Source organism: Hyaena hyaena, unplaced genomic scaffold, assembly GCF_003009895.1.
Source record: "Hyaena hyaena isolate Hyena2069 unplaced genomic scaffold, ASM300989v1 scaffold_2129, whole genome shotgun sequence".
NCBI lineage: Eukaryota > Metazoa > Chordata > Mammalia > Carnivora > Hyaenidae > Hyaena > Hyaena hyaena.
Window position 1 is genome coordinate 44,092 of NW_024082748.1, and position 20,255 is coordinate 64,346.

Here is a 20,255-nt window from a genome sequence, read left to right on the forward strand (position 1 = left end):
AAAAAAGGAATTTTAATAGCCAATTATTTTGTTTCTTTATATGACAGAGACATAGATAAATGTTTGACTTCAAGTTCTGTGACTCTCATTTAAAAAGTTTTCTTCCTTGAGAGAATTAGGAAGAAACAATAACATTCAAAGAAAGACAAAGTAATTTTTGAGGGAGAAAGTTTGTGATTTTTTACTTGTGTAATGGGTGAAGTAATCCTTATTTGCAGATGAAGGAAACTTTTTTTTAATGTAGAATTATTTAGATGTTAATGAAAGGCCCATTCTCAAAATTATCTCTCTTGTGGTTGTCAAAATGTTGCCTGTTATTCAGTTTTTGAGAAAAACCTTTCTGCTTCTCTCTGTCTACTGTAATACTAAGAAGGATACTTTGCTTTCTCTAGAGAGTCTGGTAATGATTGTACATTTTACATCTGCCCAAAGGAACTTTCATCCAACTAGAGCATTTTAGATTTTAAGGATAGGTTTGATGTGTTACCATAGGTAGATAAATTTGACATTCAATGGGTTTTAGAAGGAAACCTGACTTGATGACCACACTCTGTAAAAAAATGCCTAGGATGGAAATGGGAAAATGAAAACAAGTGTTCAAAATAAACCATATGCTAAGAAATTTTGGCTAGTACTATTCTTGAGCCTCAAATATTCCAAAAATGTCATAATTGTGGAGGGTAGGAGTATGGAACAAGAGTGAAAGAAGTGGAACATATTGTTGGCTCTTGGTTCATGAGCTCATGCTCTCCTGTTTTCGGGTTTTGTTTTGGTGATAGTTCAAGGAATTTATAACATTGTTAAGTGTAAGTAATTGACTGACTCAATGATAAAATAAGAGGATATTGGGCACAAAATCGTAATGAGTTTCTGTCATGAAACAAAGGTAATGATGATTCTTAGTCCGTGTGCCTGAGGACTTGAGGGCCTTTTTTTTTTTTTTTTTTAAAAAACGTAATTTATTGTCAAATTAGATAACATAGAGTGAATACAGTATACTCTTGGCTCCGGGGGTAGATTCCCATGATTTATCACTTCTATATAACACCCAATGCTCATCCCATCAAGTGCCCATCAGCCATTTTCACCTCTCAGTGCCAATCATCTCTCAGTGGCCATTGCCCCTCAGTGCCCATCACCTGTGTTCTCCTCTCCCCTGCACCCCCCATCAATGCTAAGTTCATTCTCTATATTTAAGAGTTTCTTTGGTTTGCCTCCCTTTCTGTTTGAAACTATTTTTTTCCCTTCCCTTCCCCCATGGTCTTCTGTTAAGTTTCTCAATTTCCACATATGAGTGAAAAGATAGATCTGTCTTTCACTGACTAACTTCTTTCACTTAGCATAATGCCCTCCAGTTCAATCCACTGATGTAAATGGCAGGAGTTCATTCCTTCTTACTGCCAAATAGTATTCCATTGTATATATAAACCACATCTTCTTTATCCATTCATCAGTTGATAATGGATAAACTTGGGCTTTTTCCATAATTTGGCTATTGTTGAAAGCACTGCTATAAACATTAGGGTACATGTGCCCCTTTGATTCAGCACTCCTGTATCATTTGGATAAATTTTGAGTAGTTCTATTGCTGGGTCCTAGGATAATTCTATTTTTAATTTTTTGAGGAAACTCCATGCTATTTTCCAGAGTGGCTACACCAGCTTGCATTCCAACCAACAGTGCAAGAGGGTTCCCATTTCTCCACATCCTCACCAATATCTGTTGTTTCTTGAGTTGTTAATTTTAGCCACTCTGACTTCTGTGAAGTGGTATCTCAATGTGGTTTTGATTTGTATTTCCCTGATGATGAGTGATGTTGAGCATCTTTTCATGTGTTAGTTGGTCATCTGGATGTCTTCTTCGGAAAAGTGTCTATTCATGTCTTCTGCCCATTTCTTCACAGAATTATTTGTTTTTTGGGTGTTGAGTTTGTAAGTTCTTTATAGATTTTGGATACTAACCCTTTATCCAATATGTCATTTGAAAATATCTTCCCTCATTCTGTCGGTTGCCCATTGGTTTTATTGATTTCCTTTGCAGTACAGAAGCTTTTTATCTTGATGAGGTCCTACTAGTTAATTTTTGCTTTTATTTACCTTACCTTTGGAGATGTGTCGAGTAAGAAGTTGCTGTGTCTGAGGTCAAAGAGGTTGTTGCCTGTATTCACCTCCAGGGTTTTGATGGTTTTCTGTCTCACATTTAGGTCTCTAATCCATTTTGAGTTTTTTTTGTGTATGGTGTAAGAATGAAAATTCTTCTGCATGTTGCTGTTCACTTCTCCCAGCACCATTTGCTAGAGACTGTCTTTTTTCATTGGCTACCCTTTCCTGCTTTGCCAAAGATTAGTTGGCCATATGTTTGTAGGTCCAGTTTTGGTTCTCTATTTTATTCCATTGGTCTATGTGTGTTTTTGTGCCTATACCATACTGTCTTGATGATTACAACTTTGTAGTTGAGGCTAAAGTCTGGAATTGTGATGTCTCCTGCTTTGATTTTCATTTTCAACATTACTTTGGCTATTTGGGGTCTCTGTGGTTCCACACAAATTTTAGGATGGTTTCTTCTAGCTCTGAGAAGAATGCCAGTGCAATTTTGATTGGGATTGCACTGAATGTGTAGATTGTTTTGGGTAGTATTGACATTTTAATAATATTTGTTCTTCCAGTCTATGACCATGGAATATTTTTCCATTTCTTTGTGTCTTCAATTTCCTTCATAAGTTATCTGTAGTTTTCAGCATACAGATCTTTTACATCTTTGGTTAGGTTTATTCCTAGGTATTTCATGGTTCATGGTGCAAATGTAAATGGTATTGATTTCTTGATTTCTTTCTGTTGCTTTATTATTGGTGTATAGAAATGCAACCCATTTCTGTACATTGATTTTGTATCCTGCAACTTTGCTGAATTCATATATCAGTTCTAGCAGCTTTTTAGTGGAGTCTTTTGGGTTTCCATATAGAGTATCATATCATCTATGAAAAATGAAAAGTAGACTTCTTCTTTGCCAACTTGGGTGCTTTTTATTTCATTTTGTTGTCTGATTGTTGAGGCTAGGACTTCCAACACTATGTTAAACAATAGTGATGACAGTGGACATCCCTGTCGTGTTCCTGATCTCAGGGGGAAAGCTCTGAGTTTTTCCCCATTGGGGATAGTATTAGCTGTGGATATTTCATGTATGGCTTTTAAGACATTAAGCTATGTTTCTTCTATCTCACCTTTCTTGAGGGTTTTTATTAAGAAAGATGCTGTTTTTTGTCCTATGCTTTTTCTGCATCTATTGACAGGATCATATGGTTCTTATCCTTTCTTCTGTTAGTGTAATGAATCACATCAATTGATTTGTGAATATTGAACCAGCCCTGTAACCCACGAATGAATCCCACTGATTATGGTGGATAATTCTCTTAATATACTGTTGAATTTGGTTTGCTAGTATCTTGTTGAGAATTTTTGTATCCATGTTCATCAGGGATATTGGCCTGTAATTCTCCTTTTAGGGAAGTCTCTGTCTTGTTTGGGAATCAAGATAATGCTGACTTCAGAGAATGAGTCTGGAAGGTGTCCTTCTGTTTCTATTTTTTGAACAGCTTGAGAAGGATAGGTATTAACTTTGCTTCAGATGTCTGATAGAATTCCCCTGGGAGGCTGTCTGACCCAGGACTCTTATTTGTTGGGAGATTTTTGATAACTGTTATAATTTCTTTGCTGGTTATGGGTCTTTTCAAATTTTCTATGTCTTCCCATTTGAGTTTTGGTTCTGTGTGAGTGTCTTGGAATTTGTCCATTTCTTCCAGGTTGTGCAGTTTGTTGGCATATAATTTTTCATAGTATTCTCTGATAATTGTTTGTATTTCTGTGGTATTGGTTGTGATCTCTCCTCTGTCATTCATGGTTTTATCTATTTAGATCCTCTCTCTTTCCTTTTTGAGAAGTTGGCTAGGGGGTTATCAATTTTGTTTATTCTTTCAAAAAACCAGCTCTTTGATTCATTAATCTGTTCTGTTGTTTTGGATTATTATATTGTTTATTTCTGCTCTAATCTTTATTATATCTCTTCTGCTGGATTTGGGTCCCTATGCTCTTCTACTTCTAGTTCCTTTAAGTGTGCGGTTAGGTTTTCTATTTGGGATTTTTCTTGTTTCTTGAGATAGGCCTGGATTTCTTCTTATGACTGCCTTTGCTGCATCCCAAAGGGTTTGAACTATTGTGTTTTCATTTTTATTTGCTTCCATATATTTTTTAATTTCTTCTTTAATTGCCTGGTTGACCCTTTCATTCTTTAGTAGGATGCATGCACCTCCATGCATTTAGAGGCTTTCTACATTTTTCTTGTGGTTGATTTCAAGTTTTATAGCATTGTTATCTGAAAATATGCATGGTATGATCTCAGTTCTTTTATATTTATTGAGGGCTGTTTTGTGACCCAGTATGTGATCTCTCTGGAGAATGTTCCACGTGTACTCAAGAGGAATGTGTATTCAGCTGCTTTTCGATGAAAATCTCTGAATATATCTATCAACCCCATCTGGTCCAGTGTATCGTTCAAGGCCATTGTTTCTTTATTGATTTTCTACCTATATGATCTTCCCATTGCTGTAAGTGGAGTATTAAAGTCCCCTGCAATTACTGTTTTCTTATCAGTAAGATTACTTATGTTTGTGACTAATTGATATCTATATTTGGGTGCTCTCAAGATGGGAGCAGAAACATTTACATTTGTTAGTTCTTCTTGATGGATAGACCCCTTAATTATGATGTAATGCCCTTCTTCATCTCTTGTTACAGCATTAGTTTAAAATCTAGTTTGTGTGATATAAGTATGGCTACGGCAGCTTTCTTTTGACTTCCAGTAGCATGATAGATGGTTCTCCATCTCCTCACTTTCAATCTGTAGCTGTCCTCAGGTCTAAAATGAGTCCTGTATAGGCAGCATATAGATGGAGCTTGTTTTTTGATCCATTCTGATACCTTGTATCTTTTGAGTGGGGCATTTGATCTATTTACATTCAGAGTGATTATTGAAAGATACGGATTTAGTGTCATTGTGTTATCTGTGTTACTCATGCTTGGGGTGATATCTCTGGTCCTTTGTAGTCTTTGCTGCTTTCCACTCACAGAGTCCCCCTTAGGATCTCTTGCAGGGCTAGTTTAGTGGTCATGAACTCCTTCAGTTTTTATTTGTCTGGAAAAGGGTTTATCTTTCCTTCTATTCTGAATCACAGCCTGATGGATAAAAAATTCTTGGTTGCATATTTTTCCTAGTCAGCACATTGACTATTTCCTGCAATGATTCCCACCTGACCTGCCAAGTTTCATGTCTGCTACTGCCCTTATGTATCTACCCTTGTAGGTTAAGGCCCACTTGTCCCTAGCAGTGTTCAGAATTCTCTCTTTATCTTTGTATTTTGCCAGTTTCACTATGATACATTGTGGTGTTGACCTGTTTTTGTTAATTTTGAAAGGAGTTCTCTGTGCTTCTTGGACTTGGGTGCCTGTTTTCTTCCCCAGATTAGGGAAGTTCTCAGCTATAATTTGTTCAAATAAACTTTCTTCCCTTTTCTCTCTCTCTTCTTTCTCTGGAACTCCTGTGATACCAGTATTATTTCATTTCATTGAATCACTTAGGTCTCTAATTCTCCCCTCATGGTCTAGTATATTCTTACCTCTATTATTCCCCGTTTCATCATTTTCCATAATTTTATCTTCTATTTCACTTATCCTCCCCTCTGCTTCCTCCATCCTTGCTATTACTGCATCTAGATTATTTTGCACCTCATTTATAGCATTTCTTAATTCATCATGACTGTATCTTAGTTCTTTGATCTCTGCAGGAGTAGATTCTCTGATGTCTTATATGCTTTTTTTCAGGCCCCGCTATTAATCTTATGACTGGTATTCTAAATTCTTGATCAGATATATTGTTTATATATCTGATTCTCTAGCTGTCACTTCTTTCTGGAATTTCTTTTGAGGAGAATTCTTCCATTTCATCATTTTGGCTAGTTTTCTGTCCCTTATGTGTTTCAGTAGCTTGTTATGTGTCCTGTACCGTGAGCACTACTATATTAAAAAGGGAGGGGCACCTGGGTGGCTCAGTTGGTCAAGCGGCCAACTTTGGCTCAGGTCATGATCTCATGGTTCGTGGGTTCAAGCCCCATACCAGACTCTGTGCTGACAGCTAGCTTTCTCTCTCTTTCTCTTTCTCTCTCTCTCTCTCTCTCTCACAGAAATAAAGAACATTAAAAAAAATTTTTTTAAGGGGCCATACACTGTCTAGGGCCTGGCCTTTCAGGAGGTATTTTTGGAGTGTGTTGCATACTTTCTCTTGTGGTTGCTGTATGTCCTTCCTTATAGTGGTAGTTTGGACCTTCTACCAGGTGTGCTTTGATATGTTCATTGAAGTAACCTGGAAAAAAATTTAAATACGGGGTGGTGGTGAAAGAAGCCTTATCCCATATAAAGAAAGAAATGACAGGGTCAGGGGAAAGGAAAAAAAAAAATTGACCAGGTAGAGAATCAGAGAATCACGTGGCTTACTCTAGAGAGAGGGAGAGGAAAATAAAGAGGAAGGAGATACAGAGGAGTTGTGAAAAGGAATAGATTAAAAATATCTGCTTAAATAAACCAACAAGCAAAATAACCAGAAGAGAAGGGAAGAAATGAGAGGAAGGGAAAAAAATATATACATATATATATGAAATAGGAATTGAACAAGATTCAGTTCAGAAAATGCAAAACCACTGGACCAATATCTGATGGTGCCAGTGGCTGCACTGGTCTGGTGGAGGAGCTGTTTGGTTTGGTCAGTGTCCATCTTGCTCTGTTAGATACACAGTTACCAGGCACAGAGGGCTGTGGTTTGTTGTAGGCAGTTCCCGCCTCCACTGTGGGCCATTGTTCCCTGAAATCCGCCTCCACTGTGGGCCATTGTTCCCTGAATCCCCACCTTGCTGGTAATGGGGAGAAAAATGGTGACACCCCAGTCTCCCCTCTCCAGACCAAGTGTCCCAAACCACTCTGTTCAGGCTGTCCTCACAGTGCTGTGCAGGTGCGAGCAGGCCAGTTTGTCTCGCTCCAGTCTCCTGCGCCTCCCAGGCACTCCCGAGACATCCCTAATGTCTTAAGGATCCTACCCTGGAGTCCCAGTTCTGGGGTAGTGCCACTCCAGCCTGTCAGCCAACATAGGGCCTCTGGCTAGTGGGCGCCTGCAGGGTCTTAGGTCCTTGGAGCTGCCTTCTTCTCACGGCCCTCAGGGAGGGGACTGCTCTCTCCATCTGCACCTCTCAGCATGCCACCAAGTCCAGGGCTAGCTCCCCTCCTCCCCAAGCATATGTATGGAGCAGCAGGCCCCAGTCCAGAGGAAGCTCTACAATGCTGGAATGAGCTAGAAATTGTTTTTTTCTCTGTTTATTCCGTTGCCCTGTCTGTGGTTTTTCTCTTGTCCAAATACAATCCTATACTTCCACAGCCTCTCTTTCTCTTCCTTTTGTTTCTCCACAGAAGCAGATCCCTCCTCTCTGTGCCTACGACAGCCATCCATTTTATTGCTCCCATTTTCAGTCATGCACTTATGACCCACCAAGTTGTCCCCATGGGCTCCTGGAGATGTTTCTGTTGCTCTGTAGCCCGGATTCCTGCAATTCCAACTCTTCTGGCCTAAATACTGCTGTGTTTGAGAGACAAGGGAACTTTGGGACTCCCTACTTCTCTATCATGTCAACTCTCTCCAAGAGCCTTTCTTAAGTAATAAAGAAGTTTAAGAACAATAGAAAGCAGCACTTGGGTGGCTTAGATTAAGTGTCCCACTCTTGATTTTGGCTCAGGTCATGATCTTACAGTTCATGAGATTGAGGCCCACATTGGGCTCTGTCTTGACAATGTAGTGCCTGCTAGGGATTCTCTCTTTGTCTCCCTCTGCCCATCCCTTACTCCTGCTCTCTCTCTCTCAAAATAAATAAATAAACTTAAAAAAATTCTTCATCTAACATAGATTTTTAAAAAAACCCAACAAGTTAAATAAAAAAGAAAGAAAGAAATTGAAGAATAAGAAAGAGAAAGAATAGAAAGAAAAGAAAGCAAAAGAAGGAGGGAAGGGAGAGAGGATAGAGGAGAAAGAAGTAGGAAGGAAGGAAGAGAAGGAGGAAGGAAATGTATATGCTGTTAATTTTCTCTGAAATGGAGTTTCTGGACATTCAGAATGTATCAAACTTAAAATTGCTTATAAATGGACATTAGGTCATCACTCTGTTGTTTTTGGTTTTTAGGTATCAGATGCTAGGTAGGATCAATTTCCGTGAGTGTGAACCTGATGGATGGACCAATGATATTCCTATATGTGAAGGTATATGTAAAATTGGTTTATTCATATATTTTAAATATCTAATATTTTTGAGAGATCTTACATTAAAATATCCTTAAAGTTTATAATTACATATTTTTGATTCTAAGTATTTTTATGGCTTCTAATATAGTATAGAATGGATATCTAAGCTTTTTACTACTACACTATTTTGTGTTTCATTAACCAAATAGGAATAGTTTCATCTGATGTAATATATTCAAAGTATTAGAAATTAGGAAATCTGTAAAACCTATTTTCCTTTCCTTTTCAATTCTAAGCATGAGAAATAGCATAAGTATCAGAATTTCACCTTTACTAATGAAAACATACTCAGCCAATACTCACCCGAATGCAGAGATGATTGTCAAAAACAGCTGAAATGGAGAACAAGATTTAGACATCTCCTCTCTTGCATGGCAATGGAGATTTTCCTGTGGTCTTAGTCTTCCTGAAAAGAAGAAAGCAATAAGGAGGAGCTCTGCTTTTCTTACTGATCCATAAAGTCAAGTCAGAATAAGAAAATTTAGATCCTCTTTCCAAATTTTGGGCTAGTAATCCCAGTCTCGCTAGTCATCATGAAAATAAAAGAGATGAGTCAGAATAATCTTTCCTAGTTCTGTGGTGAAAAGTAAGTAGAGAGGGAGAGGGAGAGGGAAGGAGGGAGGTGAGGAGGAAAAGGGAGAGGGAGGGAGGAGGACGAGGAGGGGGAGGGAGGAGGAAGGAGGAGGAGGAAAAGGAAGGGAAATGGGAATGTAATCACTCAAAAGTCCTGTTACCTAAAGAAGAGAATTTATGGAAATGAGAGGAAAGATCTAAATGTTTTAAGGAACATCTACACTGAAATCACCTGAGGTGCTTCTTTAAAGCTGAAATTTTATGTTACTAAAAACCTACTAAATCAATATCTCAGGTAATAGGGCAGGGAGATAGCCATAGAATTTCCATCTTAATGAGCATCCTGGATGGTTCTACTATAAAATAAAGTTTAAATGCCATAACCTAAAAGATACTAGGAAATATTAAGTAATACCAAAGGGAGTATTCAAATTATTTTGAGCACTGTTGTGGAGAAGAAGGAAAATTAAGGACTATTTATCTATTTATCTATTGAAATAAATAGAATCAAAAAGTACTTTTGTACTTTTTAGGAATACAATGTTATATTATCCTGGGGCTTAAGTGAAAATTTTTATGTAATTATCCCAAGCTGTGTATTTTTTAATTATTTAAGAAACACGTGTTTGTTACTACAGAAAAGTAAACTGATATTCAAAGAAATATTTTTTCTTTGTCCACTCTCATAGAAAATCATCAGATAAGCTTATTGTTGTTTTTATATAAGCCTTCGTAGCCAATAAACAGGCTTATGAAGTGCTGCTTTAAAAAAATGTAGTAATTTTCTCCAGTCTTAACTTGCTGATGATTTTATACCTTTAAGTGTATGCATACATATGTTTCATAATAACAGTGTCAAAATCTATTAGAAAAAGTTGTATTTATTTCTTTTCAGTTGTTAAGTGTTTGCCAGTGACACATCCAGAGAACGGGAGATTTACCAGTAGTGCATTGGAACTAGACCAGGAATACACTTTTGGACAAGTGGTACGGTTTGCGTGCGATTCAGGCTTCATGCTTGTTGGGCCTGCAGAAATACATTGCTCAACAAATGGTGCGTGGAGTGGAGAAATCCCAAAATGTATGGGTAAGATACACTTACTATTCATGGGATTGGACAATCGTAGTTTTTCTCATGAAAATATGCACTTTTAAATATTGTGCATAGCATAATACTAATTATACTAATAACACTAGTGCATAACATTTATTTGTCAATTACTACTTGTCAGTAATTGATCTAAGTTCATTACATGTGTCATTCCATTTTACCTTCAAAATGGCTGTGATTTATGCACTCCTTTCACCTCTATTTTATAATTGAGGAAATTGTGGGGCAAAACAGTTAAATCTATCTTACGACAAGGTTATGATGGCATAACAGCAGAGTTAAGATTCAAACCTAGGTTATCTGAAACCAAATTCCATGGTCTTAATGATAATTAAATTGTAATTGGCGTCCATGCTCAAATAGAATAGTAACCATTTCTGCTGAAAGCTTTAATATTGTCCTACAGAACAGAATTTCTTTTATTTTGAAAAGTAAAAAAACATTATTTATTTTCACTGATACATCATGATGACATTCTGTTCTTGAATAACACGTCTAGATTGGGGTCCTATTTTACATTTGCACTGTGAGTTTAGATAAATATTGCAGAACTGAATTGAATTCGCAAAATAAAATTTGCCTTTTATAAAAGCCCTATAGGGGCGCCTGAGTGGCTCAGTCGATTGGGTGTCTAACTTTGGCTCAGGTCATTATCTTGCAGTTTGTGGGTTCGAACCCCACATCGGGTTCTTTGCTGCCCGCCCAAAGCCTGGAGCCTGTTTCAGATTCTTTGTCTCCCAATCTCTCTCTCTCTCTGCCCCTCCACTGCTCATGCTCTGTCACTCTCTCTCTCTCTCTCTCAAAACATAAATAAACTATTAAAAAAAAAATTTTTTTTAAGCCCGATAGTAAGCTGTAAGTCAAGATTCCTTTAGTTATAATATTGCTAACCAGTGGATCATTACCAGTCTGATGATTTGGCCTTTTATAATGAAACATTTTGGTCAATTTACTTAAAGTGCCATACTTCCTTTTACCAATACTTGTTTGGCAGATGTTTCTGCCATATTCATTTTTTTTAACAATATCTAAAATTCACATTTTCTTAGTCTAGACTATCATTTTTTTAAAAATTTTTTTATGTTTTACTTATTTTTGAGAGAGAGAGAGACAGCATGAGCAAGGGAGAGTCAGAGAGAGAGGGAGATACAGAATCAGAAGGAGTCTCCAGGCTCTGAGCTAGCTGTCAGCAAAGAGCCCAACGTGGGGCTCAAACCCACGAACCGGGAAATAATGACCTGACCTGAAGTCGGACGCTTAACTGACTGAGCCACCCAGACAGCCCTAGTCTAGTCTATCCTATAATGAACTGCTGAGAAAAGCATTTTTCTTTTTTTTTTTTTTAAATGTTTTATTTATTTCTGAGAGAGAGAGAGTGAGAGACAGCATGAGTAGGGGAGGATCAGAGAAAGAGGGAGACACAGAATCTGAAGCAGGCTCCAGGCTCTGAGCAGACTGTCAGCACAGAGCCTGATGTGGGGCTTGAATCCATGAACCGTGGGATCATGACCTAAGGCGAAGTCAGACATTTAACCAACTGAGCCACCCAGGTGCCCAGCATTTTTCTTCTTAATAACTCTCTAACAAAACTAGTTCTTCAAGTTAGTAATGGTCATCTTCAGCACAGAAAATACTCTGGGGGTTCGATGATGGGGTTTCCTCCTTAAAACTACATTTCTGAGCACCTGGGTCGCTCAGTCAGTTGGGCATCAGACTCTTGATATTGGCTGCATTTGTGACCTTCCAGTCATGGGATCCAGCCTGGCATCCAGCTCCAGGTCCACCATTGAGCCTGCTTGGGATCTCCTCTCTCTCTCTCAAAATAAATAAGCTTTGGAAAAAAACTAAATTTCTGTGGTTAATGAAACCTTACTGGAATGACTAATGCATAAGATACATTTTGAAGAAAAAATGAAACTTTTTCCAATGAAGTTGAGGAGGGGAAAAGCATTATCAGTCACGAGAAGTGCAGGGAGAGGAGGTACAAACGCAGTGAGGCTTCCATGAGCCTGAAGCTCCCCTGTTCCATGCCCTCAGAGGCCCTTGTGTAGGACACAAGAAGGAGAGAGTCAGTGATGGATTGAAGATAGGCCAGTACAAGGTTCTAAGGTGCTCCATATCATGCTGAAGAATTTGGCTTTTATTCAGATGGAATTGGGAATCGATGGAGAATTTCAGTGAAATCCTTCAATGGGGCAATGATAGCATAAGAGAAAAGGTCATTAAGTTACAAGCAGGAAAATAGATTACAGAGGTGGGAGAATGGGATCTGGGAAATTAGTTATTGTTGCTGTAATCCCAGGGGAGAATGTTTGAGAGAAGAAGGGGGCAAAAATGATGGACAGATTTATTTTTTTGAGAGAGAAAATTTGGGTGGATGGTGAAGCCGCAAAAGCAGAAAGTCAGTTATTTTTCAGGGATATAATGACAGTAAGTTAACTTTCTTGATAAAGTGTTTTGGCAATTCTTACTCTGTTATCAATTAACTAGAAAATAGGTAATTTTGGAAGTCATTCAATGAAAATATTGATCACACTAAGACTATGTATCTATACTCAATTTTATATATACACTTGATGAACATTTACTGGCCACTGTTTACTTGAAGAGGACTAATTTGTCTTGAAACCAAATAAAATTGGCAACATAATTTTCATTTATTTGCTTATCTATTTTTGAAAGAAAGAGAGGGAGAGAAAGTATGAGTAGGGGAGGGACAGAGAAAGAGGGAGAAAGAATCCCACGCAGGTCTGCACTGCCAGCGGGGAGCCACAGATGGGGTTCAATCCCAGGAACCATGAGATCATAACCTGAGCCAAAATCAAGAGCCAGTTACTGAAGCAACTGAGCCACCCAGGCACCCCTAGCAACATAAGTTTAATCAGAATTTTACCTTCTTTCAAAAATCAAAATTAAGGACAACAGATAAATTATTCAAGCGTTCAAATCGAAATAGAACTTTTATTTGCTTGCCTGATGTACCTAAAAGAAACAAAACTTGTATCTTTAGTATAACTATGTCGTAGACATGGCCCTTTAATATATAACAGACATTTTGGAATTTGATCCCTTATATTTAGAAATTTCATGCCAAAAGCCAGAAATTCCAAATGGAAGTGCTGCATCTCCGAAGAAAACTTACAAGGAAAATGAACGATTTCAATATACATGTCAAAAGGGTTATGAATACAGTAATAAAGGAGATGCTATATGCACTGCACTGGGATGGACTCCAAGTCCTTCATGTAAAGGTAATGTTATCTTTCTTTTCTATATATTTTGTTGTATGTTTTATCAATTCTTTTCATTTATATATTCCTCACAGTTAAGCAGTTTATTTTTTCTCACAATGAAGTATTAATGTTTACAGGGACCAACTATTGTAAAGACAAGATACTTAATGCTTTATGTGTGCAAAATTAATTTTAGTATAATTCTCTCACAATGAAGATAGACATAAAAGGAACAGAGGAGTTCAATAGCTCATTAGTAGTTGGTCTGTGGTCAAAAAGCAAGTCTAGAGCAGAGCCAGGGCAATAACAGGCTTCTCAGGCATGAGTACTTCTCAAACGGATAGCTCTTCTAAAGCCTAGCATTTAGCTTTGCGACATAAATGAGATGAATATCATATGAGGAAACCCTCAGTTAACAATGGAATTAAGTGGAAGTAACTGGAGATTTCATTAACCACAGGCGTAATACAAATCAGCAGTGATAATGATGCGGAAAAAACAAAAACAAAACCCACCAAACTCTTTCAGGCTTCCTATTGAAGGGGTGTTGTGCAGATCTAGAATCCATCTCAACTGTGCTTCGTGCCCATGAAAAGTTATGTCTGTAATATTGTGTTCTACTTGGCCTACCTCATTTTAAAAGAGATGGTTTCAAACTATCATGGCCCAGATGCAAAAATGTAGAGTTAAGAAATCATATTATTAGAAGAATAGCAAGAAGATACAACTATATCATGGTAACAGCTGTGTTGAGATGTTTACAAACATTTATGGAAAAGAATGAGTTAACTTCTGATGAGGGCTGCAGCAGTGAGTGAAACAAGTTACAAGTGCCATCATGCGTGAAATCAGAGGTTAAGCGGCCTTTTAAAAGGGTGACTTATACCTAAGTATCTGTGCAATTGTGACTGGGATCAGTTTCTTGACTTCTCTTTCTGTTGCTTCATTATTGGTGTATAAAAATGCAACCAATTTCTGTACATTGATTTTGTACCCTACAACTTTGCTGAATTCTTGGATCAGTTCTAGTAGGCTTCTGGTGGAGTCTGTCGGGTTTTCTATGTAGAGATTCATGTCATCTGCAAAAAGGGAAAGTTTGACTTCTTCTTTGCCAATTCTGATACCTTTTATTTCCTTGTGTTGTCTGATGGCTGATGCTAGACTTCCAGCACTGTGTTAAACAGCAGTGGTGAGAGTGGACAACCCTGTCATGTTCCTGGTCTCAGGGGGAAAGCTCTCAGTTTTTCCCTGTTGAGGATGATGTTAGCTGAGGTCTTCTCATAGATGGTTTATCTATACGATGGAATACTACATGGCAATGAGAAAGAATAAAATCTGGCCATGTGTAGCAACGTGGATGGACCTTGAGGGTGTTAATGCTGAGCAAAATAAGTCAGGCAGAGAAGGACAGCTACCATATGTTTGCACGTATAGGAGGATTAGGAGGAACTTAACGGAGGACTATGGGGGAAAGGAAGGGGGCATAGTGGGGGAGAGGGAGAGAGGCAAACCATGAGAGACTCTTGAATGCTTAGAACAAACTGAGGATTGATGAGTGTGGGGGGGGGATGGGCAGGGAGGAGGGCACTTGTGGGTTTGAGCACTGGGTGTTATATGGAAACCAACTTGACAATAAATTATTTGTAAAAAAAATAAAAGTAAAAACTTCCCTTTAAGATTAGAAAAAAAAAAAAAAAAGGATAACATAGATACAATACTGTAGCCCAGGGTGGGTAGGAAGATGGTGAGAAGAATTGAATTCTTAAGAGCTCTCTGAACTTTTAATCATATTCATAATTACATGTATGAACCTTCTTTAATGATCCTCTCTTACAAAACCTAGAGTTAGATTTTGAGTGATTTTGTTCTTTTTTAAAAATTTTTTTTGGTTGGGAGCACCTGGATGGCTCAGTCGGTTAAATACCTGACTTCAGGTCATGACCTTGTGGTTCATGAGTTCAAGCCTGGCGTCTAGCTCTGCTTACAGCTCAGAGCCTGGAGCCTTCTTCACATTCTGTGTCTCCCTGTCTCTCTCTGCCCCTCCCCCACTCATGCTCTGTCTCCATCTCTCTCTCTCTCTCTCTCTTAAAAATAAACAAACATGAAAAAAAATTAAAAATTCTTGACCTTTTTCTTTAAAGGAATCTCTATACCCAACTGAGGGATTGAACTTCTAAATCTGAGGTCAGGAGTCACATGCTCTACTGACTGAGCCAGCCAGGTGCCCCACCTCCCACAAAAACATTTGGGGTTGAGGCCACAAGTAGCTCCTTGGAAAATATATCCTCCTACAACTGAGTTACCTCCACTTTCAGGCTTGTTAAGAAAATATTTTAGAAAGAGGTTAATGAGCACAAGACAGCGATCACCACGTTAGACCTGTGATCAGCTGATGGTGTGTGGAGTCCAGCTGTTTGTCTTCATGGCATTGGTGGCTCCTATGCAAAGAAAGTGGGTGCACAAGTCCTCTGGCATTAACTTTTGCCATATGTGTTACTTACAGAGCCCTACTTAAATATTTAGGTAGTTAAATTATCCGTCCAGTTATCAAAATATAACTTATAAACCGTTTATTTAAATCAGGCCCTTTGTCCTGTAAAACATGAGAATAAATCACTGCAGGTTTCAGTGAACATTAGAATAAATCATCATTCCAGGTTTCAATGAAATTTACTTCAAAATAAGACATCAGAATCTGAATTCAATTTTACTTTGACATAGGACTCAGGAAAGCGTGACTGCTACATAGCAGTTGTCTAGTGAATTCTTTTTCTTGGTCTTGTAGCTACCTGCTTAAAACTCTTGCTTAGCACATATTTGTTTTAATAGTGGGAAATCTGTTTTTCCTGTATGTGTTGCTACAATTCCTAGGCTTACTTCTCTTGAAACTTGACTCATATATACCACATACATACTCTCTCTCTCTCACACACACACACACACACACACACTAAAGATCCCACGTTTATAAAACATTTTAGAATTTTTTTTCATTTTCTTAGTCACAAGTATAACTCAAAATCCATGACTATATGTCTTGGGATCCTTTCTTTGGGGAGAGAGATTCCAGGATTGAGGTGCACTAAGACTGGATACTCTCTTTCAAAAACAGTTTACTAAAGATCAACATAAATAGAGGTTCACCCCAAATTAGATACACATGTACTCTCTTTTATAACAGTGCTTAATTTTATTGAAATGTGTTTTACATTAACTGGATATGCAGATGCCTTTTATTAAAAGGAAATCCAGGGGCACCTGGTTGGTTCAGTCAGTTAAGAATACCATTCTTGATTTTGGCTCCGGTTGTGATCTCACAGTTTGGTTCTAGAGTTTGAGCCCTGCATCAGACTCTGCACTGACAGCATGGAGCCTGCTGTCTCCCTCTGTCTCTGTGCCCCTCCCTATGTGTGCAATCTCTCTCAAAATGAATAAATGAACATTTAAAAATAAGTTTAAAAGTAAAAGGAACTCTCCACTGTACCTCAGCTAATATATCACAGATGCTTCTCCTTATTTTCCTAGGACAATAGAAGGATCTACCTGCTGGTAATGATGAATTCCAAATCTATAGTTCTTGCTTTCTCCAAATCTATCATAAACTTGGAACCAAATAATAAAATTAAAATAACCTAGGATAAAATACTTAAACTTTCTTTCATTTGGATTATGATTTGTATGTGTCAAGTGTTTGGGGTTTTTTTTTTAATGTAACTCATTTTGAGAGAGAGCATGACTGGAGTTAGGGGAAGAGAGAAAGGAAAGAGAGAATCCCAAGGAGTCTTCACACTGTCAGCATGGAGCCGAATGTGGGGCTCAGTCTCATGAACCATGAGATCATGACCTGAGCTGAAATAAAGTGTTGGACACTTAACCCACTGAACCACCCAGGCACCCCTAAGGGGTTTTATTTGAAGGTGATTTGTCAAAACTTTGCACATCACCTTCAAATAAAGGTGCATCTAATAAGAAACAGTCTCTGACAACAAGTCATGTATAAGAATAGTTAAAGTACCAAGACCTGCTAAATAAAAGCCACTTTTGATCCAAATCTATCTGTTCTTTGTACAAGTCAGATTTTCCAATGATGAACAACATAGAGTGCTATCATAATTTTTTTTTTCTTATTTCAGATGCTTACTGGTGGTATCTAACAGTAGAAAAAAATGTGACCCCCACACATCCAGACATTCTCCAGTACTGTTTTGGATAGAAGCACATGCCCTAGCAATGTTTTAATAGCATCATATATTTTAATGGGAATTATGAAAGTAGGGAATTACAATTTATCAGTGAATTTATGTCCAGTGCTCAAAAGTAATCACCAGAAGTTCTTCTATTTTAATTATTTTAACAAAATTATTATTACAGATTTATTTAAAATTACTTAACAGATTCTCCAAATATGTTTTGGTTGGTCTCTTAGTAAAACTCTTGTTTTTGTATAGTGTAGCTTTTGACTTTAAAATTAAGTTAAGGTGTACCTGGGTGGCTCAGTCGGTTAAGTGTCCGAATTTGGCTCAGGTCATGATCTCACAGTTCGTGAGTTCGAGCCCCACATAGAGCTCTGTGCTGTTAGCTCGGAGCCTGAAGCCTGTTTCAGATTCTGTGTCTCCCTCTCTCTCTGCCCCTCCCCTGCTCATGCTCTGTCTCTCTTGCTCTCAACAATAAATAAAACATTAAAAATTTTTAAAAAATAAAAATAAAAAATAAAATAAAGTTAAGCCACACTATGAAGTAAAAGTTAAGATATAATAAACTGTGCTGCAATAGGCCTATGGAAATATGATAGAGCAGAATAAAGTGAGGAGAAAAAATAAAAGTAAATGAACACATTTAAGGCTCATCTGTGGGTAGTGTCAATTAAAATCAAGCAATGTAGACATACTTAAGATTTGTGATTAGGTGGTCATATATTGTATTCTTTCTGATCATTGCTAATAAAAGTATATCATCATATTTATACTTAGAGCCTTATTAAAGCTTATTCTGGAGGAATGAAGTACAAATTTAAGACCAATTAAAAGATTATGACAAAACCTCTAGGAGTTGGATGTACACAGTGTAAGCATGGTGTGAAGAGGAAGAGATGTATAACCAATAATTATATGATTATAGAATGTGCTGTGTGAATGAATATTGAAGTGACAGGGAGGAGGGAGGGTGAGGTAAATTTCCAGGCTCATATCATGAGATTTTGTGTCACAACTTAAAGTGTTGAACACAGGAGGAAAAGCATATATTGAGAAAAGGTTTGGTTGGCATATAGTTAGTTGGATATGCCTTTGAGTTATTCACATGGACCTGTCTAGTGTGAAGCTTCAGTTGGATATGTGGATTTGGATCACACTGAAGAGTTATTAGCATAATGTTGGTAGCTTTTTATCATGGTGGTGCCTTGATTCACAGAATGAATGTGAAAAAGAAAACAACAAAATCAAGGTCAAATACTCATGTAGAATGAACTGTTGAGCATAGATATTCATTCTTACAATACTTGTTGGGTCTTCAGGGAAGATATTTCTGAGGTGGTGATAAGAGTCACCAGGAAGATCTAGAGGAGCATCATTCAAGAAATAAGGAATAAAAAGTGCAAATGATACGAATAAGTCCAGCATGTGTGAAGACCAGACAGAAGGCTATTGTGTTGGTAGTTTAGAGAGTAAGTAAGACAGTGGTAGGAGATGAGGTCTGAAAAGTAGACAGGCCCTAAAATTAGAGTAGAGGAAGGAGGGCAGCTATAAATAAAATAAATAAAATAAAATAGGACAAAATTTTATTATTTTATTTTCAGACAAAAATAAGAAGGAGGAAAACATAAGAATGTAGGGCATTGGAAAATGTCAATAAGTCAGTGATCAACGGTGTCAAATATTACAGAAGGTTTTTATCTATTCAGTTCAATAAATAGTTAAGGAGCCCATAGTATATAATACCAGTCAGTGTGATATGTGCAATTCACAGAGATTTTGGATTTAGAATTTGGAGGACATTGGTGACTTTTGTCTTAATACCACCAGCATGTTGAAGATGTCAGAAGCCAGATAGCTGTAGGTTGAAGAATAAGTGGGAGGTTGAAAACTGAAGATATTATTTATAAGATGATATTTGAAGGATCTTGATTGTGGAGAGAATTATAGTATATTAACAACCGTGGAGAAAGGGATGAGAGAAGGAATTTAAAATTGGAGAAGCTTGCATATCCATTTAAGAGAGAATAGTAGACAAAATGAGAGAGGGAGGAAATATACAATGGTTCGTGGTCTTCGGAAGAATTAAAGTTTTGAAAAGCTAACTTGAAAATGAAAAAAGCCCCTCATCATCAAAGAGTATGGGAAAGGCTAATTTCAAACAGATGTAGTCAAAGTTAAGGACATGTTAGTAAGAAATCTAGGGAACCCACAGCTGGTAGTCTGATATTTTTTATGTGTGAATGCAAGAATTTATTTGTTGATGACAGAGCTATTGTGTTAGATGGCTTTTGAGTAAAATGATGAGACCATGAATCACTTACTTTGGTAAATGGAATAGGATTTAGAATAAATCCTATAGAATAAATGGATTTCAGGCATTGCTGAGTATCTACCATGGCACTAATATAAATCATTATGTAACATTTCTACAATAGTTTAAAGGTATGATATTTTGTTATACAAGGAATATTGCAAACTGATCCATTGGTGAGATATAGCAAAGTTGATGGAAAGAACTGAGAAAGAGCTTTATAAATTAAGATGAGTAGGTCATGAGAGAGCACATTATAGTCTGAAAATCAAATCCAACCTGTGCCCTTTGTGTAAACAAAGTTTTATTGGAATACAGCCATGCTCATTTGTCTACATATCTTTTAGGGCTGTGTTTGTGCTGAGTAGCTGGGACAGAGACCTTTCATCTGGTTCTTTACATAAAAGGTTTTCTCCAAATCCTGGACTAGGTTATTCTGTTATACT

General features: G+C 37.5%; 1 protein-coding gene across 1 annotated transcript in view; it reads left to right on the plus strand.

Annotated features, from left to right (window-relative positions):
* The window catches only part of LOC120227243 (complement factor H-like), a gene marked incomplete at its 3' end in the record, with an annotated part of 70,598 nt that overhangs the window by 28,170 nt on the left and 22,173 nt on the right, over positions 1-20,255 (plus strand). The window contains exons 6-8 of the mRNA XM_039225387.1: positions 8,270-8,346; positions 9,857-10,048; positions 13,153-13,323. Coding sequence (XP_039081318.1) covers positions 8,270-8,346; positions 9,857-10,048; positions 13,153-13,323 — 440 coding nt within the window. The remainder of the gene's footprint in view (positions 1-8,269; positions 8,347-9,856; positions 10,049-13,152; positions 13,324-20,255) is intronic.